A 24,690-nucleotide genomic window follows, 5' to 3' on the forward strand; every position below is an offset into this window, starting at 1 on the left:
ACCTGGCACTCTGAGAGGAGTGGGGTGGACTTCTAGAGGTTGACACGAACCCTGTCCCTACAGATGATCTGTACAGAGCAGAGTGACAACAATGTCTTAAAGGAACATGCAGTACCTCATTTGCCAGCATCCTCCCTGATATTGCAGATAAAAACAAAAGAAGCGAAAGTAAGATGGAAAGGTAGGGAACAGCAGGAAGTCACATATTGCAACTTGTTTAGGACTGAGTTTCCCATAGCCACATGCCAATGAGCTGCTCTCCCACAAAAGCCAAACTTCTTGGCGGTCAGGTGCCATAATAGCCACTGGCAAATTCTAGGAATACAGTCACAGGCTACTCTTAAAACACTGAAATCTCCCTAGATGTCAGAAAGTGTTTCACTTGGACATTTTAAGATAGGAAATTTGAGGGAGGAAAATCACATCTAAGTGAATGACAAGTACACCAAGGATATATGATATGCCTTTAACTACGGATAAAAAATTTTTTAAAAAGGAAAAAGTTATCCATTCTGTATTTCCAGTTTCTTATTTTATGGCTCTAAGGTAAAATACATATTAGACTGGGTTTAGTATGAGATATTTTAAAAAAATAAGGTAAAACATTGTTCTACTCACTGGGCAGTTATCAAATACTACTCCAAGTGGGCCATTAGCTTTTTATGTCTATCCAGGTTTCTCCAACTCAGCGCTATTGACGTTTGGAGCCAGATAATTCTTTGTTGTGGGGACCTGTCCTGTGTGTTGTAGGATGTTTAGCAGCAGCCGTGGCTCCTACCATACATGCTAGAGGCCAAGCAGCACCCCTCCTCAGCCACGACAACCAAAAACACCTCCAGACATCACCGAATCAAAGCCACTCCCAGTTGCGAATCACTGATGTATGTAAGTTCTTATTGCTGAAGCAGAAAAGTTTCGTTTTTTTTTTTTTTTGAATTTTGATAAAACTGTATTTCCTAAGCTAGTATCCTTTGTCCACTTTTTAAACTCAAAAATGTATATTCCATTGCTTCATATATAATGTTTAATACATAATTATTAAAAAGCTATTAGTATTACTTGGGAAGCCGCAAGGTTAGATGGTCTATTTGGAGGTAGCCAGCAAAAAATCTATTTTTCTTAAAACTGGTTAAATAATATTATCATGTGATTGTGACTGACGTGACCTATCTTCTGTGATGTGTGCCTCATAACCTCAAAAATGGCCAATAGCGCAAAATGTAAATGCCTTAAGCATTACACCTGAGAGCCACTGGTGTTTGAAATTATCTAACTAGAAAGCAAAAGTCGTCTTTAGTAAAAACCTGCAGGAGTTGCGTAGTTGCGTAGCCAGGATTGTCCCACCCTGGCTGAGGTTTTGCTGTCAATAAGTGAAGCAAGCAAATAAGATGTAATGGGTAATTAAAGCCCAATGAATCTAAGACGTGAAAAAATAGGATTAATGGCAATCGATTATTTAAAACCCAACAAGCACACTGCCCACAGCATTCAACTTACAGGGAAGTATTTCTGAACAACACCAAAATCGATAAAGCCGATTACAATCCACACCACCAACGTCAAAGTTGAAGTGATGATGATAAACGGGACAAAATACCCACTAAACCGGTCAGCCAGCTGCTGAATGGGTGCCTACGGAAACAAAACACGAAGACCGCGGGGAATTACAATCTCCAAAGAAATAAACTGCCACAAGCACGGACAAGCACTGGGATTCCTAGCTCCCTCATTAACTACATTTATTAGTCAGTCTCTCTACTCAGTAAAATCTGCCTGATTCTATGGGACTCTAGGAATAATTTCTAAACAGAGGAAGCTGGTGTTATATTGCTTTTAAAATTCCTTCATGGGACTTCCCTGGTGGCGCAGTGGTTAAGAATCGGCCTGCCCATGCAGGGGACATGGGTTCGAGCCCTGGTCCGGGAAGATCCCACACGCCGCGGAGCAACTAAGCCCGTGCGCCACACTACTGAGCCTGTGCTCTAGAGCCCGTGAGCCACAACTACTGAAGCCCGCACGCCTAGAGCCCATGCTCCGCAGCAAGAGAAGCCACCGCAGTGAGAAGCCCATGCACCGCAACAAAGAGTAGCCCCTGCTCATCGCAACTAGAGGAAGCCCGTGCGTAGCAACGAAGACCCAATGCAGCCAAAAATAAATAAATTAATAAATTGATTTTTAAAATAAATAAATACAATAAAAAATAAAATCCCTTCATTACCTTGGACATCTGAGCCTCTTCTACCAGCTTCACAATCTGAGCCAAGGTGGTGTCGTTGCCCACGTGGGTGGCAGTGATGAGCACGGAGCCGTGGGCGTTCAGGGACCCGGCGATCACCGTGCTGCCGGGCTTCTTCGTGACGGGCATGGCCTCTCCTAGAGGTGGAGAGGAGACCAACGCCACGCGCTGAGCCCCGTCGGCACCCCTGGGGCCTGGCCAGGGTGCTGACGCCCACCCACAGGGACGGAGTCCTCACCTGTGATGAGGGACTCGTCGGCCATGGTGCTGCCTTCCAGGACTTTCCCGTCCACTGGGAACTTGCCCCCGGGGACGACCTTGATGACGTCGCCACGCTGCACCAGCTCCATGGGCACCTGCTCCTCTCTGCAACAGACGCCACTCAGGTTACCCTCGGGGGCCGCGCACGCGAGCTCACCCTCCTGGCCTGTCACCCAGGTCGGCTTCTAGACAAACCGCCTGCTTTACACTGAGCGGCAGTAACCACTTTATCCACCGTTTACAGACTGAGTCCAAACTGTGCAGCTGCTAAGTACCAGGCACTGTCCTAGTTCCTGGGAAGCCGGCTGTGAGCAGGACAGCCAAGCCCCAACGCTCATGAGGACAGTTCTGTGGAGCAAACAGACAACAAGCAAGATAGTCCCAGGTCTTAAATAAGTGCTGTGCTGACAACAATGTGACCGGAGGGCTTCCTTCGGTGGTGGAGGAGGAGGAGAGAAGTGGGAAGGCCTCACGCGAAGATGACATTAGAGCCGGACGACAAGAGAGCCCCATATACGGGGAAAGAAAACTCAAGGGAGAGAAAACAGCTAATGCAAAGGCCCTGAGGCGGGACGGAGGGGGCCTCTGATAAATAGGAAGCCAGCAAGCATGGCTGGAGGGACACGAGTGAAGCAGGCAGAACCCGGACCACGTCGGGTCTTGCAGGGCAAAGTGCGGGCTTCGGGTGTTAAGGTTTTTAGCGGGAAAGTGACATAAGCCGGTTCGCATTTTCAAGTCAGCTCTCTGGCTGCTGCATGAGAATGGGCTGTAGGGGCAACAGTAGAAGCTGACAGGAGAGTCAGGCTGTGGCAGCAGTGGCCTGGGCTGGAGGCGGAGGGAAGAGATGCCTGGGAACTTTGGGGGGCATGACGTGTCAGCAAGATGTGTGTACGTGCTGAGCGCATAAGAGAAGCAAGCATGAGCTCCTCGTTTCAGTTTGAGCAACTGGGTGGATGAGAAGTTGTTTAATGAGATGGAGACGCCTACGGAGAAGCGGCCACGGGAGGGAGAGGAGATGAGATGAAGATCTCTGTTCTCACATGTCGGGTCCGAGATGCCTACTTGACTTCCACGTAGACATGTCAAGTCGGGAGAGCAGGGAGCTGAAAGCTGGATTCGGGCTGAGACTAGAGTTCAAATGGGGAAGCTGTCACAACACAGACAGGATCTAAAGCCTGAAATGGTACGAGCTTCCTCAGGAGCGTGCCTGGAAGAGAGACCCGGGCCCTGGGACACGCGCATGTCGGGAGGCTGAGCAGGCGGAAGGGCCAGCGAGGGATGGGGGCGGAAAAGGACGGAGTGGGGCCTTCAGGACGGAGCGCCCATCCCACCGCGTCGCATACGGGCAGGTCACTACCTAGACACAGATACGCGTAAAACTCATCACGCCATACACCTGGGATTCGTGTACTTCAGTGAAGGTAAGTTATCTCTCAATAAAAAATTTTTAAAAAAGGTGTATTTTAAAGGGACAGAAAAGGGGGTAGATGCTGGTGAGAGGCTGCAATGAGGATTAAATAAGAGCAATGGTTGATTTGGTTCATGGAAATGACTTGATGTCCTTGGCAAAAGGGATCTCAGAAACTGGTGGAGGAACAAGGTCGGCTGGAACGGGCTGAGGAGAGGCTGGGAGGTGAGGAAACAAGAAAGCAGCTGAAGACAACGTTCAGAAGAAGTTCTGCCGTGTGAAAGAGAAGAACAGCAGAAGAAGAGCGTGTGGATTAAGACAGGAAATTGTGAATTGTGAGTATGTGTGAACTGTCTGCTGGGGAGAACGGTCCCACAGAGAGCGAGAGAGACAGATGGGGGGACCAGAGGGGACGGCAGGAATAGAGTCATCCAGGGGGCGAGGACGGCTCTGGCAGCACCTCTCTGAAAGCGTCACAGGGACCAAATTTACTTAACTGTATATGTAACGTTGGCTCGTGAACCAATGGTGAGAAAGTCAGAAAAGCAGGGGCGTAGAACAAGCAGGGCTCTGAGGTTATTTTATGCCTTCCTTTCATTCTACAAAGACTACACTGAAACTATCACAGAGAGAGGGTACAAAAAGCCACCTTATCGGAGAAGGAAAACCAGACATGTATTGAGCGCAGGTGCTGCGCTCGATATTGACGTGAATCCTCCCCAAACCACGTGAGGTAGGTGACAGTCACCCCTATTTGTTCCCAGGTTGACCCGAGATGCTGCCTGTGGGCACCCAGAGCAGGGCCCGCTGCGCAGTCAGTGCTGGTGACTTTGACCGTCACCTGATGGACGTGTTCACTGTTGACCGGCCTCTATGTACCAGGCACTGTGCTGGGCTGGGGTTACACACAGGACAAAACTCTCAGGTCTATGATCTAGTAACTAAAGTCAAGCTGGCTTATTTAAGTTCAGTAATGGCCACAATAAAAGAAAGGGAGCACGGAAAAGGGGAGACCTTTAAAGGGGAAGCAGGCAGCAGCCTGAGTCTTGAGTGCTGGGAACAGATGTGTAAACCTGTTTGGTGACTGGGGGGACAGTAAATAAAAAGAAGGGGAGGATCTCTACAACCGAGAATAACCTCTGCTGCTTTTTAGAGTCTCCCAGAGATGGAGACGCCCAGGCTCCAAAACTGCCTTCCGAGGCCCATCTGCACAGCCTGGAGTTTACTGTCCAGAGAGGTCTCCGCGGCAAGAGAAGCCTGTGTCAGAGAAGGAGCAGCTGCTCCCGTAGAAAGGAGGTGACGACGGGGCTGTGGGCAGAGCCTCCTCTCCCATAACCTGACTCCTAAGCTTTAAAATGTTTGCTTAAAAATCGTGATTCTTGCCTCAAATGTCCACTGGGTGTCTTTCTAAGAAATCGTTAGTGAGGCTCATCTCCGCTTCATCTAACTTTGAATTTCCCCTCTGATCTGAATTAACCGTATCTTTCTAACTCTGAACAGCCGAGTTTACGGGGAACAGCCCTCTAGGGGGGCAGGTGGCTCCTTCTGGTGAATTCCCAGTCGCATTTCTGCTTCAGAAGCTCATGTCCCCCAGACGCCAAGCTGTGGGAATACAGTTTTTTCCGAGCATTTCTTCAGCTCTGAGGGTTTCTGCCGGCAGCCTGCTCACCTCACCTGCCCCCTCTTCTCTACTCTCCTGCCTCATCTAACACAAAGCAAAAAGACGAAGAAAAAACTTACAAGAGAAGGGCCACTGGGCTATGTAAAATGTGTAATTCCGTTTTCCTAATTATAAGAAACAGAACACTTCAACGTGGGAGATTGGGGACCCGCTGTGCAGGCCTCACAGTGTCAAGCACACGCACGTGTATGACGCGTTTCTTTAACATCTGACAGTCATTTCATGCATTCAACTAGTGAGGATCTGAGCACCTGCTATGTAGTCCCAGGACGACTGGAGGCACCAATGCTCCAGGCCCCAGAGGACAAGGCAGTCTGACCAGGGGACAAGGGATCAGGCGAAGGGGAAGGAAGAAAGGTGTTGGTTGGAGGGAGGGTGGTGGGTGAGTGCAGGGGCGCCTCTTCCTGGGACCCGCCAGGGGGTGGCCGGGAGGAGACGGAGGGACGTCAGGACCAGAGGCTGAGCCCAGGAGGCACAGGCGCAGATGCCAAGTCTCACGTGCACGTCTAAGCATCTAGGGATGCAGACTTTATCCTAAACCTCCAGAGGATGGGCAGCTACAGAGTATCAGATCTGCGCCTCCAAGAGCTGGATGGTTTGCATGTGGAAAACATCAGGAAGGAGACAAGGCTGGAGCAGGGGGCCAGGGAGGGGCTGTTGAGGGGCTTTAGGGGAGAGAGCCCGGTGGCCTGAACAAGCACGGCAGCGGTGGGAGGGGCAGTGGCCGGGGCCACCAGAGCTTGTGGAGCCAGCATCAAGAGGACGGAGACCAGCTGTGTGGATGAGGGAAGGGAAGGGGTCGCAGAGGACGCCCACTGAGATCTGACGTGGGTTTGAGAATGAAGACAGGGAGTCGGGGGGCGGGTGTGAGGGCCCAGCAGCCTCTGACACACAAAGACAACAGGGCCAACGCTGAAACCCCGACTATCACCCACATTTAAGGAATGAGGAGCGCGGAGAGAGCGCACAAAGGGAAACGCCAAGTAGCAGCTAGGGAAGAAATTACCACTGATCACCTACGCAGATGCTCTTGTCGCCCAAGACTCCGGGCGGAGAGGAAGGACACGTGCGCCTGGCGGAGGGACAGACAGAGGGACGGGCTGAGTCCCTCTGAAAGGAGCCAGCTGAGGCACGAAGCCCCGGTGGCCTGCAGGAGGCGCCGCAGACCTGTCCACGCCGGCAGAGGCCCAGGCCCTGCAGGAGGCTGCCTGGGGCCCCTGGCACAGCACACGCCACGTTACAGGAGGCGAGAGAGCGGCCCTGGCCCTGGCAGGGCAGGTGTGACCACGGCCCAAGCACCCCGTCAGGAAGGGGGGGTAGGAGTGACCACCCCCGTCTGTCTGTCTGACGGACACGAACTGCAAAACACAGGCGGGAACCCAGCTCCAAGCACATGGCCTGTCTCAGGCAAAGCCAGAAGGGACTCTGGTCTTCTGGCTCCTAGCTTAAAAAGTGGTACCACCACACGTGATGGCAGAAGCCAGGCACACGGTGCGGAAAAGAACCAGGAGGTGCCAGGTGTGGGCCTGCCCTCCTTCGGCATCGCGGCTGGCCTGAGCCTTCTGGCAAAGATGCACATCTCCTTGTACTCAAATCAGTGGAGCTGCCCGGGCACTGGCATCCTGCCGTCACAGGCCCTTCGAAATGAAAGGCAGAGAGTAAACGCAGCTGTTCATGGCTCGATTCCCAATCTGAACGTCTGCACAGCTCAGACACTCTCACGTCATTAATTTACGAGAAAAAAGGCAGCCAAGGTACACAACCGTGCAGAGCCACCGAAGCAGTCACGAGCCAGCTGCGCTGTCACACGGGCTCCTCCCGGCCGGGAGACGACAGGTCAGCGAGAGGCTGAGCAGGAGGCTGTGTCTCCAGGGGCCCAGCCCCCTCTCTGCTGCTCACCTGCCACGGACTCTGGACAAGGTACTTCCCTCCTGAGCTGGAGGCTCCTCCTGAGGAAAGGCGGGTCACGAGGGCGCCCCCCTCACGAGGCAGCCATCAGGGTTACATTCGATTATCTATGCGCAGTGCTGGGTAGCATACGTGGCACACGGCAAACTCTCCAATCTCAGCCGTCACTGCCGTAATTCTGATTCTTACTTAAAAACCAGTGCGCAGGCAAAAGCCGGTGCTGCTGTGCTTGGTCAGCCTGAGCCTCGGAAACTTTCAATCCTCACGTCTCACTCACTGGCCCACGTTGTCAACAGAGGTTCGCCCAGTGGCCCTCGGGAAGGAAGGGACCCGCCTTGGCCTCAGGGGCCTGTCTCTCGGAGACACAGCTAGGAAACCAGCAAGAGTGTGATGGACCGGCGGGTGCACAGTGGGAGGGGCACTGATGGTTGCTGCACTGATGGTTGCTGCAGTCGTGGGAGAGTCTGGAGTAAGTCGTACTGGATGGTAAGAATCAGCAGAGACAGGGACACTGGAGATGGTAAGAATTCGACAGAGGATGGCTCTAAGCAGAGGCCCCGGCGGGGGGACGCCTCTTCTTCCACCGGTGCGGTGGGGAAAGGCAGCTCTGCAGGCTGAGTGACAGGAAACTGATGGGTCTCCCATCACAGTTTCTATTTTCAAGTCAGAAGTGCGATCACAGGCTAAAGGGGAAAGTGGTGGGCCCAGAGAGATTTCAGGAATGGGAGGGAGGCCTAGAAATAACCATTGCCTAGAAGAGGAAAATGAGGCTGACTGGGGAAATACAGAAGCCTTAGCCTGTAAAAATGCCCACATTATTAAATATGCTTTAAGAGTCAGTATATGTAAGTGTAAAGAACACAGGCTCTGCAACCAGCAGCATAGGTTCTGTCCTAATTCCACTACTTAATTCCTGTGTGACCCTGGGCCAGTTGCATAGCCTCTCTGAACCTCAGTCTCTGCATCTGTACAATAAGGGTAGTAAGAGTTCCTTCCTCATAAAGCTTTTTTTTTTTGGACAGATTAAATACAAACAGGTTAGTATAGCATCTGGCAAATAGTAAATGCTATATAAGTCCCAGCAATAACGACAATGAGCATTATTGTTTTTAATGTCTACCAACCTGATAAAGAAGAAAAATAGTTCTCCCATTTTTATTCTTTGGCAAGTTGAACCCCTATCTCTCAGCCTGTCCGAATCCTCCAGATCCTGCAGGCGAGACCCAGCTCAAACTCCATTTCTGTGAAGCTCTGCTTGACCACCACTAGTCTTCCTCTCGTAAGTTCCAGAAATACTGCCTGTACCTCTCACTCATCATCTAGCAAACATACACCCCCTTGAACCCTTGCTTATCTTTTAGTATATAAATGCCTTGTTTACTTAACTGGACTGAGACGGGGCATCTTACTGTACCGTCTTTGCCGGCCCTCACCAGGTCTAGTGTCATGTCCTATACACGATGGGTGTGTGATGTGTAGCACACAGGCTGATCTAAATCGATCAAGGACGTGTGACAAAGACAACCCACCTGATGATTAAGTTGTCCTCCCCAAGGGTCACGACGGTGGCTTCTGTGGCTTGTAGAGACATGAGTTTGGCGAGGGCTTCTGAAGTTTTGCTCTAAGAAATAACCAGAATGTAAAATGAGAGCGATACTAAGCTGGCCTGTGCAAACCCAGACCATCAATCACAAGGCTGGTGTTAGAGAAAACCCTGCAAGAAAAGGCTGCCTCCGCAACACGGCCCCTCTGCACGCCTGCGGGCTCTCCCGGGATGAGTGTCACTCACTGCCCATCAACACACAGCCGTGCCATCACTGCGCTGAGTGTACAGTGCAACTGAGTTCTATGAATTACATTTCAGATTGAAGAAACAATGCCAGTGTGCCCACTGACTGTTTTCTTTTAGGTTCAATTTAATTTCTTTTAGGACCTGAGTCCCACTCTCTTATATTAGAATACATTGAAATCTGGGAACAACGCAGGGTGCTAAAAATGGCACGACCCTATGGTGGAAATGTGGATTTCTAGACTAGGAAGCTACACACTCAGTTATGTACCAAGAGGTGGTATGAGCTCTGACCTGAAATCCAGGGTTCTTTCCACTGCATGATGCATCTGAACAAAGGTTTTAATAATTAACCAGATTAGCTGGGATTTCAGAAGCAGTGACTGGTTTGGAGATTAGTGGTCAGAACACTAATTCTACGTAGGTTTCACGTTTCTTTAAGCCTTGCCCTAGATTGCGTACGATTAGTAATTCTAAACATGGCGCTCAGATAAATTAAGGTTTGTGTTACTGAGGAAACAGTTCTTCCTTTAACCTGAGGCTGCACTTACCTTTGCCACGTGTTCCAGCCACCGCCCCAGGGCAATGAACACGAACAGCATGGGGGGAGTGTCAAAGAAGGTCACGGGGCTCCTCTCCGCCTTCTCGGCGATGGCCACCATCAGGATGACGAGGGAGTAGACGTAGGCGATGCTCGTGGCCAGCACGATGAGCACGTCCATGTTGGCCGCCCTGTGTCTCAGAGATTTGTAGGCCTGAACGTAGAAGTACCAGCCCCCGAGGAACTGAAAGGTGGGGAGGGAGAGTGACCTTTGTGACAAGGCCCCTCGGGGCTGTAAACACCCTGGGCTCCCCCTGGAAGCTGACATTGCTTTTTCCTCCATAAGTGACGTGTATGAAATGTACTTCCTGATTCAGAGGACTTCTGGCCACAGGAGTGGCTGATCCAGGGAGACCTTTAAGACCCAGAGCACTGGACAACCTAGATGTCCATCAGTAGGAGAATGCTCAAGACGGTGAAAGAAATCATGGTGCGTTCATACTGTGGACAGTGCTACGCGGTCCCTGAAGACAATGTGCTGGACCCCTAACCGCCGGTGTGAGAGATGTACACAGTACATGGTTAAGTGAAAAAGCCAGTTATAAATCAGTATATCTAGTATTATCCTATTTCGGCCAAAAAAAAAGCCTGTGTCTATATAGTATGTGAACATGTACACACACACATATACGCACGTAAATATGTGTTTTTTTCTATGCAGATGAAGATCTGGAAAAACCAAATTGAGCCTATAAACACTTGCCCCCAGATAATCCTAATTAATATTAATTAATTCTAATATTCTAATATTAAGTCAGGAGTTTTATATTTTATTCCAAAATAAATGGAAGGCACACTTCCCACTAGAAATACAGCTAGCTCCTTAATGTGGTCCCCAGGGCAGAAGTAGCACGAAGCCTGCCCCTTTTAAATTATGATTCCTCAGGACCACGTTTCAGTCGTTCAAGCCAAGATGTGGAAGAGAGCAGCACGAGCTCCAGGGTGGTCCAGCTGCTGCTTCTAACATCGAGTTCAGCTGAACGATAAGCAAACAAGACACAATGGATCACCAAGCCTTGCCGCAGGGGGCTGCTGTTCCAGGGGGAGTCCGGTCATCTGTGGAACTGCCCGTGAAACCAGGCCCTGTGTCATCCCCCACGTTAGAGGACGCCCCCCAGCTGGTCATAAGACAGAAGAAAGCAGCAGCTGGCTGGGTGGTGGGAAAGCGGCAACGAAGCTGCACTTGGAGCACTCTGAGGGGCTGTGCTGGCCTAAGAGGACCGAGCGCCTGCTGGCCGCACACAGGCACGCTGGGCAGGTGTGCCCACCCCCCGATACGCACCTGGACAAAGGTACACAAGATAAAGAAGACGAGGTTCAGGATGGACAGTCCTGGGATGATGTTGCGGTCCAGAGGCATCGACTCGTGGGGCTCGTGGCTGGGTATCAACATATAGATCATTAAACCCATGACAGGGACGCCAAACACCAGGCTGCACAGGAAAGACTTCTTCCACCTGGAAAGAAACGCAGCAACACCGACATATCAGGTGCCGCCGGTCACCTGGCTTCCGGCCCCGGCCCCTCCCGAGGACTTGGTTTGAGACTGGCCTCTGCCACGTGTCTGGGACAGACCAGCAAGGGCTAAAGTGAAAGCAAGGCTCTCTCCCTACATCGGCCATCTGAGGGGACATCAAAGGTCTAAACTTCACTGCAAGCATGCTCCAGAGACGTTTAGACACAGCCCCTGCCTGCCCGTGGCCGACGTGGCACCTCCAGTCTACAGGTGAGGCAACCGAGGTCCAGAAGCTGAGAATTCAGCCCCAAAGAGGTTGACCATCCTCCGCCTATGGTTGCTACCGCTCTTTTTTCAAACCACAATTGTTTATAGACTCCCAAGAAAAAAACAGATAAAAGGAACATTTCATTAGTATAAACTTATACATTCAACTTTTAAACTATTACTGAAAATAGAGTCAGTGTGAACAGTGCAGCTGCCTCGATGAAGTTTGAAATCGGGGTCACAGGTGACAGCCATGGTCTCACATCAGCCTCACCATCCACAAAATTTCAACCAAGGGCTCCTGGAAGCTCTAGGAGGCATAGCCTCAACGCCGATCTGAAGACCACGGGCCTGCGAGATCGGAGTCTTACACTCCCAGGCCCCCGCCTCCAAGCCCCGAAAAGACCTCGCTTCCTACCCCACTCCTCTCAGCCCAACAAACTTCCACTCATTCTTTGAGGCTCAGATCGTGTGTCCCCTGCTTGTGAGCTTCCCAGACTCCCCAGAACCCACCTGCATCACTGCTCACCCACTCTTCCCAGCCCGACCAAGGGCCCCTCTAAGGCAGGGGTGACACCCTATTCACCCCTAGCACCCGGCACAGTGCCCTGCATGCAACAGCGGTCTTGTGTTTGTTGAATGAATGAGTGAACATCTGCAACAGTGAACGAGCTCAGGTCTCCTGCTGCCCGAGCCATTTTCTTTCCACTTGGCCGTAATTCCTGTCCTCGGATCCTAGATCTCGACCCACTCCAGTAAAGTCTTGAAATACTATAAAAGAAAAAACCCACTCTTCCCTTCCTCCCAATGTAAGCGCTGTCCAATCTGTTAGCCACCAGCCGTAGGTAACTATTTAAATTAAAATTAGTCAAAATGAAATGAAATTAAAAATTCACTCCCTGAGTCACACTGGCTGCATTTCATACTGGGCAGTGCAGATATAGAGCGTTTCTGTCACCGCAGAAGGTACCGTGGAACAGCATTGTTTTAGAGGATTAACATTACGAGGGTAAAGGCAACTAATTCGACAGAAGGCACTGTGGAAGGTGGAGGTAGCAGGGACACCAATTAGCACCGAACGAGGTAGAGGCGGGCCAGGGGAGAGGCAGCCCTTAGAGCTACAGTTTATCTTCTGTGTTCTACCTACTGCTTTATTTCCACCTTGTGGTCCAAGTGATGAGCGTTGGGGTTCCTCTGGGCCAGGGAGACACGAAAGCCGATTTCCTTGTTATTAAAAAGAGGAAACAAGAAAGAAGGCACTTGGTTAAAATAGGCATCGGTGGAAACCATTTTACATCTTTGGAAATAAGAAAGTTAATCTAAAACTGCCTCAGAGGACTGTATTGGTTTTTCCGCTCGTGACTTCTGTCCCCACGTCACTGTACAGATCCCGTCGGAGGTTCCACAGCGACTCCTGCTCCTTCTGTCGGCAAAGGCAGCAGATGCCGGGAGGTGACTTAGCACACCCTGAGCTGATCGATGCTGAGTTATAAACCCGGGATTTGTGAGTTACGGACTCCCCAGTATCGAGTGGTCGGGAGTATCGCTCTCTGCAGGAGGAAACTGAAGGTCAGAGATTAAACTCCCGTCCAAAGCTACAGCATCATCGGAAGCGCTGAATCCAGCTGCAGGTCCCCCGGCTCTAGCCCAGGCCTCTCCCAACGAGCAGACCTTGGCTCCGGCAGTATCTGTGGTTTTCTCAGGGATTATCTCAAGCAATTCTTTCACCGTTTTGCTCCTCCACCCTCTCTATCTTATTTGATCTGGTCGCTAAATCTCTGATTCCCTGTATAAAATTATACAGGAAAGGTTGTCAGGAAATGTCCTGTCAGTCAGCACAATGTAAAGAGGGACCCCGGGACTCTGATGTTGGGATTTTACACAAAAACTAAGAGTTATGTTGGAAGAAAGAGCATGTAAGGCCATCTAAAGACAAATCCTTTCCAACTAATACCGGCCTAATTACATCAGGAAAAGATGCCCCAGAGGTGCAGGAACGGGGGCCAGACATTGGCAATGTACCTCAAGTAAGAACAAGGAGGGGACTGCAGCGGGCTGGGCAGCTGGGTGGAGGCCAGCAAGGATTAGTGCATCAGCTGACTTCTCTCCCTCATTAATGCCTTATCACTACTGCTCTGTAAGGCCCGTGGGGTGGCAGAAACTGGATGCCCACTGAGCTCGGAACTAGGAGATCTGGGTTGGAGTACCAGCTCTGCAACCTTTAGCTGGGTACCAGGGATCAAAGTCTCCTAACCTCTCTGGGGGAATCTCTCCTCATCTGATAAAGAAGCTGCATTGTCTGCCTCTAAGACTGAGGCACTGTACCAACAGCAGTAGCAGTATTTGCACCTCAAAGAGCTCTGCATGGCCAGAAAACAGACAGCATCTCTCTTAACACACACACACGGAAATTTAAAACAACCTGAAGCCTGCTACGAGATGTTTCATTTCATAAGGAATTTCATAAGCAGTAGTTCCTGCTAAACTCCACCATTAGTTGTTGTGAGTTCATCTTGTTCGGTTTTGACCATCTTGACCCATTCAGATCACCACTAAGTCTCATCCTCTCCTGGTGTGATATGATACAGACCTGAGAGAGGACACAGAATGTCTGTGGACAAAGTGAGGCAACGATGGGGGTGGGAGTACAGAAAACTACTGTGATTGATTTTCCAAAGGAGAAATGACTAAACTCTCCAGCTGTAAAGGAGGCCTAGTAGAGTGGTCAAACGCAGTGTAATTCTTCCCAACACCAACATTCCTTTGGTCTGTAGATACTTGGCACAGATGTAAATATGACTTAAAAAAATTACAATTAGGCAAGCTTTTTTTGGGGTCACGCTGCATGGCTTGTGGGATCTTAGTTCCCCAACCAGGGATCGAACCCAGGCCCTCGGCAGTGAAAGTGAAGAGTCCTAACCACTGGACCGCCAGGGAATTCCCACAATTAGGCAATTTAATACCACGTGCCAGGAATCTTGGCAATACTGCTGTTTCTCAGGGAATATCTGAAATTAAAACAATAATAATGTCTTTTTCTCCCCATCTTTTTCTTACCCATTCACTGATTCCCCCCCTCAGATTATCTGATATTCACTAATCCCTCACAAGTTGAGTCACCTTATTTCCGTGGGAAAACTTGAAGGATTTTAGATTAGGTGATTTTTTTTTTCTTTTTTTTTTTTTGCTTAGCTATATTTTGCTCATTTTTCTATGATGATTATAAATCACTGTTTTTAAAAAGGTGGGTACAATATTTTTTTGATAAATGATTTACCTCGATAATTCTGACAATATCCCGCGGACCGATAATTTCAGGATCAAACTTCACGTGGGCTTTGCTGGTGGCGAGAGCCACAGAGGCGTAGGTGATGCCGTTTGTCCTTGTGAGTTTGGACTCTATGTTGTGAACACAGGAGGTGCAGGTCATCCCCGTGATCTGCGGCAAAGGATGACAAAGACCCCACTGACCCAGGATCCAGAGGATCCCATCAAAGGCACACAGGGAGTTGGGTTAACAGGCAAGCCACAAGTCCGTCCTCCTTCCCAAGATGCTGGACTCACAACCCCCAGGTGCAAGATTTTCACCCCGGACATTCCCCCGGGAGCCTCGGGGACATAAACAGTGGTTCTTCCCCAACTCGGGTACAGGAGACCAATCACTAAGCAGATGGCAAGGACCGAGGCCCGACTCCCAGCTCTGCTAACAATGGGCTTTCACAGCACTCCACGCCCTGTGCTGGTTATGCGTTTCTGCCACCCCGTGCTGTGTGCGCTGAGAAAGCAGTTCCAAGCGAGCCAGCCACCCCTGTACTATGCATTAGGCAAGCCGGACAACTCCCTCTTCTGAGTATCAGTGGTCGGCACTTCCCAGAATACAAATTAAATACAGACATAAAATGCCTGAGCATGTGACGACAATACAACTAGAGGACACTGTAATAAAAAAAAAACAAACATTGTTCAAAAAAATGTTTCCACCTTCCCCACTGATAGTGTTGCTCTAGATTTGCACACCGTAGTGTGAGCAGAGATGTGCACCTCTGGCCCTGGAGGTCTGACCCAGCGAGTGCTACACTGTGCCCCTCCGCACACACCGAGGCCCGGCCAGGGCAAAGGATTTGCTCTGCAAAGAACACCACTTCTCAGGAGCTCAAAGTGCCACTTGTGTCCGCAGTACTTTTTCTTCAAACATTTACTTACCGCTAATGGCAGTGACTAAACACAGCAAGGAGGTAAGACCCTTTCATTTCGGTAAACAGCATTACTCAATTCCTTGTGGATTCCTTCTAAGCCTCCCTTTATTTGCACAAAGAGAGCTTTGCGCAGAAGTGCTTGTGAACACAGCATATTTGAAATGCTAGAGCTATCTTCTGTCCTCAGTGATTTGTTGACCAGCGCCGCTGGCAACAGTGGGCAGGCAGGAAACAATACCAGCGCCTCGTCCCTCTGCTCCCCGGCAGCCCTGGAAACAGCACCACCCCCGGCGTTCCGCCCGGACTGGGCGCCTGGGGACACTCTGGTCACCAAGTACCTTGTAGACACGCCTGTGCCTACAAGGTGGCCCCCGCTGCCTCGCTCACTCCCATCCCGTCCCGGGGCCTCGAGACGTCTCTGGCATTCCAGCTTCCTCTCGGCCTCACGGGACGTGTTCCTGTTCGACTCCCTCGAGCCACAAGCTCAGGACAGCCGCCGTCTCCAATTCCTCTTCCTCCAACGCCATTGCCTCCTCCTCCCGATACCCTGACGCGCCTGGTGGGACCTGACGGGACGCGCGCCTGTGACTTTCTGACATAGTGGACATTCCTTCATGAAACGAGCAGGTCCTTGTCGCTGGCTTCAAAGGAAAACCCAATAGCAACGAGCAGGATACATGCAAGAAGGGGGTTACGTCCTGACCACAGCCCCGGCTGCCGTCAGAAGGCCTCTGCGGGCTGACTCAGGCCTGCACCCCCGGCCCCCGCTCCAGCCCAGCTGCCGCGCTTACAGTCAGCTCGAGGTCGCCGTCTGAGCCCGCGTAGTCCTCCATCACCTCTGCCTCGAAGCCCAGGTCCTGGATGAGCTGCGTTATCTCCAGGGGCTGGATAACTTCCGGGTTATACTTCACCTCTGCCTTTCCAGCCATCAACGCAACCAGCACAGAGAGAATCCCTGAAACCAGCAGGGCACAGCTGGAACACTCCAGGCAAGGCCTCTGGGATGATGTGTTCAACACAAGCTAACAAAGAAAAAACTCTGCCCCAGAAGCTTCTAGAAGAGTGGTTCTCACACTTGGCTGTGCATTAGGATCACCTGGGGTGGAGGCAGGGGAGAGGGCTTTTAACAATCACCTGACCGGTGATTGACTCTTAACCCAGACCAATTAAATCAGAATCTCTCAGGGTGGATACCAGGCATCTTTTTTCCCCATTTTTAAAGCTCTCCAGGTGATTCTAATGTACAGCCAAGCGTGAGAGCTACTGTTCTAGAACGATGCTCCTCACACTTTATCGGGCATATGACTCACCTGAGGACCTGGTTAAAGCAAAGACGCTGGTTCAGTGGGTCTGGGGCGGGGCGTGTGAGGTGCTGCAGGCCTGCCTCGCCCCCAGGCACAGCCCATGCTGTTGGCCCAGCGGGCTCTGCTCTGAGTCAGGCTCTGGGGGACACAGGTGCGGGCACACACCTCAAAGCAAGGGACAGAGTCTGCAGCAGGCAACTGCTGTCACATAACAGACGTACTTTTTTCTCCACTTCCAGACACAGGAGAAAAAAATAATTTTCAAAAGTGGTTTTCCTTACTCTTTTTCAGTTTTTAATCACTTTCAGGAATGAAAAAGAAATCCCGCGGACAATCTTGCTACCACTGTTGTTTAGTTAAAGGGGGAAAGAAAGGCTCATTCACATAAATGAAAGGAATGATGTGCTTTAGAAAGAATGTCATAAGGGATAAGTATGAGGGGTTCAAGTCGGGAAGAGAATCATGGGCCCTGTGAGACACAGGTTAGCTTCTGAGCCACCAGCCCACGGGCGACAGAGGAGCTCCTAGAACACCTTGCTTTGAGAGCCACCTTCTAGAGCTCCAGGAAGCTGTAGGTTTGACGAGCAGGAGGCGGGAAACATGTCATCCTTGAGCCTGAGGAGAAGGACCCACGTACGGAGCCGCAGGAAGAGAGAAGGTGACCCCGGAGGCCAGCAGAGTCACAGTTAAGATATTTTCCAAACAAAAAATTGGGACAGGATTTTAGCTGCACTCTCAGGTTTGAGAAACCAGATTGGCAATGTTGTTTAGAGGACAAAACTTTGGCATTTCCACAGCACGCTATGATTTACAATGACAACAGGACAGAATGCAGGCTATTTATGTGTTTGACCGTAAGAGGCTTTGGAAGGGAAAACCACAGACTACTACCAGGACAAGCTAGTTGGGGAGGCCACCCATGACAGTACCTTGACCTTTAAACTGGATTCCCCACGGCTAACTTACTCAGAGATCCATTTTATCTCAAACTAAGTACTTCTTAAAGAGCAGAATGCCAATTGCCCCAGAACATTAGACAAACATCTATCCTATCATACAATGAACTGCCGCCAGGTTAGCAGGGCTCCTGATAAACACAGTCAGTGGTGATGCCCAAGGGCATCTTGTGCCAAGGGCACACCGCCCCACGTTGCTGACTGTGGCCTCCAGCAGTCTACACGCTACCATCTACAGCAGAATCCCAGCTCGGCATGGTGGAGACCTCTTACCAGCTTCTTTCTGCAGGTTCCTCTCTATGTTGGACACACAGGACGCGCAGGTCATGCCTCTGACCTGTAGAAAGCACTTCTGCGGGGCCACGGTTTCGGAGGCCTGAGGGGACTTGGACACGAGGCCGGGGTTGTGGTTTGCAGGGAGCCCCCCGGTCTGGGGAGTCGTGTCCTGCACGGACACAGGTGTACCAGCCGCTGTGTGCCCCGTGGCGCTCCCAGCACTGTGGTTCCCAGCGTGGTTGCTGGAACAGTTTTCTAGGATAGAATGTCACAAATCATTCAAATTAGAAGAATGGATAATTTTTTTTTCCGGAGGCTCAAGCTTGACAATGTTCAGATGAAAGTTCCTGGAGAAGATAAAGGGGGGCTGGTGTTTCCGTCACTGCCTCTCCCTCCCCACAGCCAGACGGAGGCACTCGATTCCATACATAGGAAAACACGCCGATACTGCAAGGACGGAATGTTCTGGGTAGATGAATGCTGTAACGAGACAATGACGGTTAACAGCAGTGATAAGAACACACCAGGCACCCTGCTAAGCACATGTCTGGCCTCCTTTAACTGTTAACATAGCCCTGTGGCAAGTACTACTACCATCCCCATTTTACAGGTGAAGAAAAGAGTTACAAGAAATTAAATGCTTTGCCCCAAACCCCTCAGGCATGCAGCAGGGAATCGAGCTTCTACACCTGGCCACATCCTGGTTAACACAGGTCCTCTCCCTCCCCATGAGAATCAAAATGCCCCAAAACACCTCTGTTGAGTCGCTGGCCCTTTTCTCATCCTTTGTCTAGGTCCTACATACATTTTGGGCAGGAACCCTTTGTCAGCTGTACCCACTGCAAACATTGGCTCCCAGTCTGTGGTTTGCTTTCTCACCCTCATCTAACGGTATTTCTCTTGATAAAAGAAGTCCTTGATGTTAATGAAGCCCAACTTAGAGTCAACTAAACCAACTTCAATGGTGAGTGCATTTTGTGCTCTATTAATAGATGTGTCTACCGCAACACTGAAAATATTCATGACATTTTCTTCTAGCACCTCGGTTATTTTAAATGAACCTCCACATTCAGGCCACTGATATACTTCAAATTAACTTCTGTGTAGGTCTGAGGTGATAACCAAGGGTAATTTCTTTCCATGTGGACTTCCAATAGTCCAGCTCCAATAATGAAAGTTCTCCTTTCCCCACCAAGTTCCAGGGGTCAGGGAGCAGACATCTTTGGGGGCCATTACTCCACCCACCACGCATATATAGACCAATGTAACTAATCATCGACCAGATCCAGATACAGAAAATTTCATCACTCCAAAAAGTCACAGTTTTGTTATGACACAAAATACCTCGAAGAGTATGTAGGAGAAAATGACATCATTTGATGATGAACTCTCCTTACTTCAAAACATAGAAGCTGCAAAACATAGAAGTTCATTTTCTGGAAAGTGCTAAAACTACTTCCACTCACTTTAAGAGTGCAGTTGATGGATACTTTCAGCACCTTCGCTGAAGACCCTCCAGTGCTCTGGCCTTACAGCCCTCCACCTTCTGGATGCAGAGACCATCGCCTCACCCAGCACAGCTCTGCTCTCCTGGACTTCGTCCTTCTTCAGAATGACTCCACCCCTTGGATGTCAGCTCTTAACATTCTAGCTCCCACCCCCACCAAGCCCTCCTGCACCTGTCCAGCCCCTCCCCCTTTTTCCAGCCCCTCACCACCTCCTGGATTCACTTGCCTTTCTGCCCAAATACTGTTGTCAACAATTTCAGTAGTATTCGTTAGACCTCCAACACTGAGGTCTAACTCAACTAAATTCTGGGCTTCTGGAGATTGCTAAAAAAAAAAGTTTAGGGACTTCCCTGGTGGCGCAGTGGATAGGACTCCACGCTCCCAATGCAGTGGAGCCTGGGTTCGATCCCTGGTCTGGGAACTGGATCCCACATGCATGCTGCAACTGAGGAGCCTGCCTGCCGCAACTAAGGACAACTAAGACCCCGTGCAACCAAATAAATAAATAAATATTTTTTAAAAAAAGTTAAATAAATTAACAAAAACCCAAATAAGCCTATGCTACTGGGTCCTTGATCAACCTATGCCAACACTACGGGTGGGCATATAAATTGATTTGACTTTCTGGAAATCTATTTGACAGTATTATCAAAAACGGTACCTCTAATTGCTTGGGACTTAGTAGGGGCACAATAAATATTTGTGATGGAATGAAATAATGCTGATACCCTGTGACCCAGCAATTATGCTTTCAGATATTTATCACAAGGAAATAATTAAGTATGTGCACAAAGGAGAAACAAATCACGTAGTTGGAAGACTGTCTTCACGGACAATTTTATTTACAGTCACAACAATCCTATCAGTATTATTTACAATGACATCCACGCAAAATAGGTGGGAAAAATAAAGAGGAAACGAAGTCATGGTACACCCATATGCTGGGATGCCACGCGGCCACTGAACGTGGTACTGCAAACACACGGATGGACCCATAAGTTACGTTTATGATAAGTCACAGGGTGAAAAAGAGATTACAAAACTGTGTATGATACAAACTTATATATTTCTAAATAAAAATGATACAGGCTCTGGGAAGAGTCCGGATGAGCAGCTATGACATGAAGAACACTGTGTGGATTTGCAGGGAGAGCGTTCCAGACAGAGGAGACCGCGAGCACAAGCCCTGAGGTGAGAACAAGCCTGGTAAGAGGCACTGAGACGGGGCCAGAAAGGTGGTGGGTGAGGGAGGGGCTTAGGGACCGCCATGAGGGCTCTTCCACTCACAATACAAGATGGGATGGTCCAGGTGGGTCAGCCGCGCGACGGGATGGCTGTGAAAGCTGGGCGGGGACCGGGCTGGAAGGCAGGAAGCAGGGAGACCAGTTGGGACCCCCTTCCAGGATCCAGCAGCAGAGGACGGTAGCCTGCACCAGGGTGCTGGCCTGTCTCCTCTGCCTGGCGTGAAGTCCTGCCCTTTCCTGCCTGCTCAGATCCTATCCATTCTGAAATCCTATCCACGCCCAACTCCATGGTCCCCCCCTACATCATGTCCTTGGGAGCCCCACAAGCAGGTGTTGGATTCTCTCCTTCTCTTCTGAATCCCAAGAGCATCTGACCTACACCTTCCTTGTTACAACATTTATTCTAACCTGCCTTGGATGATACGAGGGGCCTCTGTGACCTGCTGCCCCGGGAGAGTGTGAACCGCTGTGGGCGGGTGCGGGACCGCCGCTGAGCACTCCACGGCAGCTGGCACAGGGCCCGCGCCCCAGAAGACCCCCAGCACGTGCGGGGGTGAGGGAACCGTGCCCTCAAAGTGACATCACTCACTTATGAGGGTGAGAGGAACATGCTATACGTAACAGGTGAATTTTCCTCACTTTGTATTCATGTATCCCATCCAACCATCCATTCATCCATTCAAAAACTACTTACCATGCAAACAAGTGAACAAATAACAGCTGCCTTCTACAACCAGGTCTAAATGTATTTTAGCTGTCAAGTAAGTGACTGAAATTCAATGCCTCTCTCTTGCCCGCAGGCTCTCAGACCCTTTCCCTCCCTCCCTCCCCCTGCTCCACTACCAAGGGGCTGACCCCTGCAAACCACTTTTCCCAGGCTCCCTTGTCAGCTGGTTTCTGATTAAATTTGGCACACGGAGGTAACAAGCAGGAAACAACAGGACAGAAAGGAGAAGGACCCAAGTGTTTGCCATCTCTCCACCGGGCCCGGCTCCTGCCATAGCCTTGCCCTTGGCCAGTTCCCACCAGGCAAGCTCAGCCCCTGGGCTCTTGTAAACTAAGCACCTGCCTTCCCTCAGACCCTCCCGCCTGTGGGTGGCGGCTGCTTTCCTGGTTTTTAATTTCCTGTTTTCCCTCCCGTTCCTGTTTGGTTTTCCAGCTCTGTAATCTCTCTAAAGAGTTCCCTCCATTGGCTGACCTGAGACCCTGCCTGTCCCAGCCCATTATTTCCTTTCTCCTTCGTTTCCTTCACAAACACCTACTGTGTGCTGGGTGCTGCGGAGTCAAAGGAGAAACAAATCACATGGTTTGAAGACTGTCCTCAAGGAGCCCCTGGTCAATCCAGAATGGCCGACCAAATACAAATAATGCCTTTTTCGCATTTAAGTGGTTATAAAAGACAGTCGCCAGCACACTTATGGTTTATCCCAAATTAAGACTGCCAGGTAAAATACAGGACATCCAGGTAAAATTGAATTTCAGATAAACAGCAATTTTTTAGTATGTCTCAAATATTGCACAGGACATACTCATACTAAAACATTACTCATTGTTTATCTGAAATTCAAACTTAACTAGGTGTCCTGTATCTTTATTTGCTAAATCTGGTTCCCTAAATACCTCTTGGGCTAAACATAATTCTCATAATTCTGGCCAATAAAAATCCCTGTTTTCTCTCCAGGTTTACTTAGTCAAGTTCAATTATTCTGCATTATGTAGTTCAATGCAAATTTCTTTTTACTGCTGATAACGTGATTCCACTGTTTTAAGACTGTAAACCTCATACAAACATAGCAGATGGCAACTACATACTACATGTCTTACGTTCTGAGCCCAGGATTTACTGTTCCAGTTTTCCTTATTGATTTTCGTTTAAAAAAACAAAACAGGGGCTTCCCTGGTGGCGCAGTGGTTAAGAATCTGCCTGCCAATGCAGGGGACACGGGTTCGAGCCCTGGTCTGGGAAGATCCCACATGCCGCGGAGCAACTAAGCCCGTGAGCCACAACTACTGAGCCTGCGCGTCTGGAGCCTGTGCTCCGCAACGGGAGAGGCTGCGACAGTGAGAGGCCCGCGCACCGTGATGAAGAGTGGCCCCCGCTTGCCGCAACTGGAGAAAGTCCTCGCACAGAAACGAAGACCCAACACAGCCATAAATAAATAAATAAATAAATAAAATAAATTAATAAAAAAAACAAAAAACAAAAAACAAACAAACAAAAAAAACAGAACAAATCTCCTTCCTGAAACTTGGTACAAAGACAGAGCCCAGACTGGGGCCCAGTCACTCCACATGGCTCACCCTCTCCCCTTGCGGGTGGGTGGTGCAGGGGCCTAGGAAGGGCTCCTGGGGGCGGGGGAGTGGGTGGGAGCCAGCCATGAGGGGCAGGACAGGGGGGCCGGCCGGGTTTCTGCCATCTCCCATGGCTCACTGGCTCACTCCCCAGCCCCCCCAAGAGGGAGCCCTCCCTAGCCGCCCCCCTTCCCCCCCCACAGGACCCACACCTGCTGCCCCGCGTGGTTTCCCCCTCCCTGCTACCACATAAGCTCTCGGGGCGGGGCGGGGCGGGGGGGAACGGTACCTCGCTGCTCAGCAGCCCACAGCTCACACAGGCCTGGTGAGGGGCAGAAACACGAAAGACGCTAAGACAACTTGCCGGGCTCCCGAGTGAAGGAAGTGGAGGGGAAAACAGGCAAGTGAGTGGCTGGTGGGTCAATGGGAGGGGGCCTGGGGAGAGCCACCACCCTGGAAACTGTCTAGTGACGTGGCATCAACATATGTGGGCACCTCGCTTTGGGAAGGCTGTCACACGCCCCCTCTTCTCACAGCCATGGTCGGGGGTGGGTGGGAAGGGAAACCATCATCACGTCCTTCCCTTCTTTCCCACTTTCAACAGAATGGGCTCCAGGTGGTGAGACCAGGGTCCTGTTGTCTTTATTATTCTGTTTTGTTTAGCAGAGAAATCTCAGAGCAAATGATGATGTTTCCTTTGGAGAGAGAAGGGCCAGGTGTTCCCAAAGTACTCTTTTTAAAAAGAACACAGGGGTTTCCCTGGTGGCGCAGTGGTTAAGAATCTGCCTGCCAATGCAGGGGACATGGGTTTGAGCCCTGGTCCGGGAAGATCCCACATGCCACGGAGCAACTAAGCCCGTGCGCCACAACTACTGAGCCTGTGCTCTAGAGCCTGCGAGCCACAACTACTGAGCCTGTGCTCTACAGCCCGTGAGCCACAACTACTGAGCCTGTGCTCTAGAGCCCGTGAGCCGCAACTACTGAGCCTGCGCTCTAGAGCCCGTGAGCCGCAACTACTGAGCCTGCACTCTAGAGCCCGTGCACCACAACTAGTAAAGCCCACTCGCCACAACTACTGAGCCCACGCACTGCAACTACTGAAGCCCCCGAGCTCTAGGGCCCGTGTGTTGCAACTACTGAGCCCGTGTGCTGCAACTACTGAAGCCTGTGCTCCCAGAGCCTGCGCACCGCAACAAAGAGTAGCCCCCGCTCGCCACAACTAGAGAAAGCCCGTGAGCAGCAACGAAGACCCAATGCAGCCAAAAATAATAATTAAAAAAAAAAAAAAAAGAACACAGAATCAGTGT

The 24,690-nt window shown here is 50.4% G+C and overlaps 1 protein-coding gene across 1 annotated transcript in view; it reads right to left on the reverse strand.

Moving 5' to 3' along the window:
• ATP7B (ATPase copper transporting beta) overlaps positions 1-24,690 on the reverse strand; it is a 63,221-nt gene that overhangs the window by 15,842 nt on the left and 22,689 nt on the right. The window contains 10 exon segments of the mRNA XM_082434384.1: positions 1,498-1,632; positions 2,219-2,373; positions 2,475-2,602; positions 9,024-9,115; positions 9,835-10,068; positions 11,167-11,341; positions 12,755-12,831; positions 14,885-15,046; positions 16,595-16,758; positions 18,337-18,594. Of these exon segments, the coding sequence (XP_082290510.1) occupies positions 1,498-1,632; positions 2,219-2,373; positions 2,475-2,602; positions 9,024-9,115; positions 9,835-10,068; positions 11,167-11,341; positions 12,755-12,831; positions 14,885-15,046; positions 16,595-16,758; positions 18,337-18,594 (1,580 nt within the window).

This window comes from Balaenoptera physalus (genome assembly GCF_965194825.1).
Source record: "Balaenoptera physalus genome assembly, chromosome: 18".
NCBI lineage: Eukaryota > Metazoa > Chordata > Mammalia > Artiodactyla > Balaenopteridae > Balaenoptera > Balaenoptera physalus.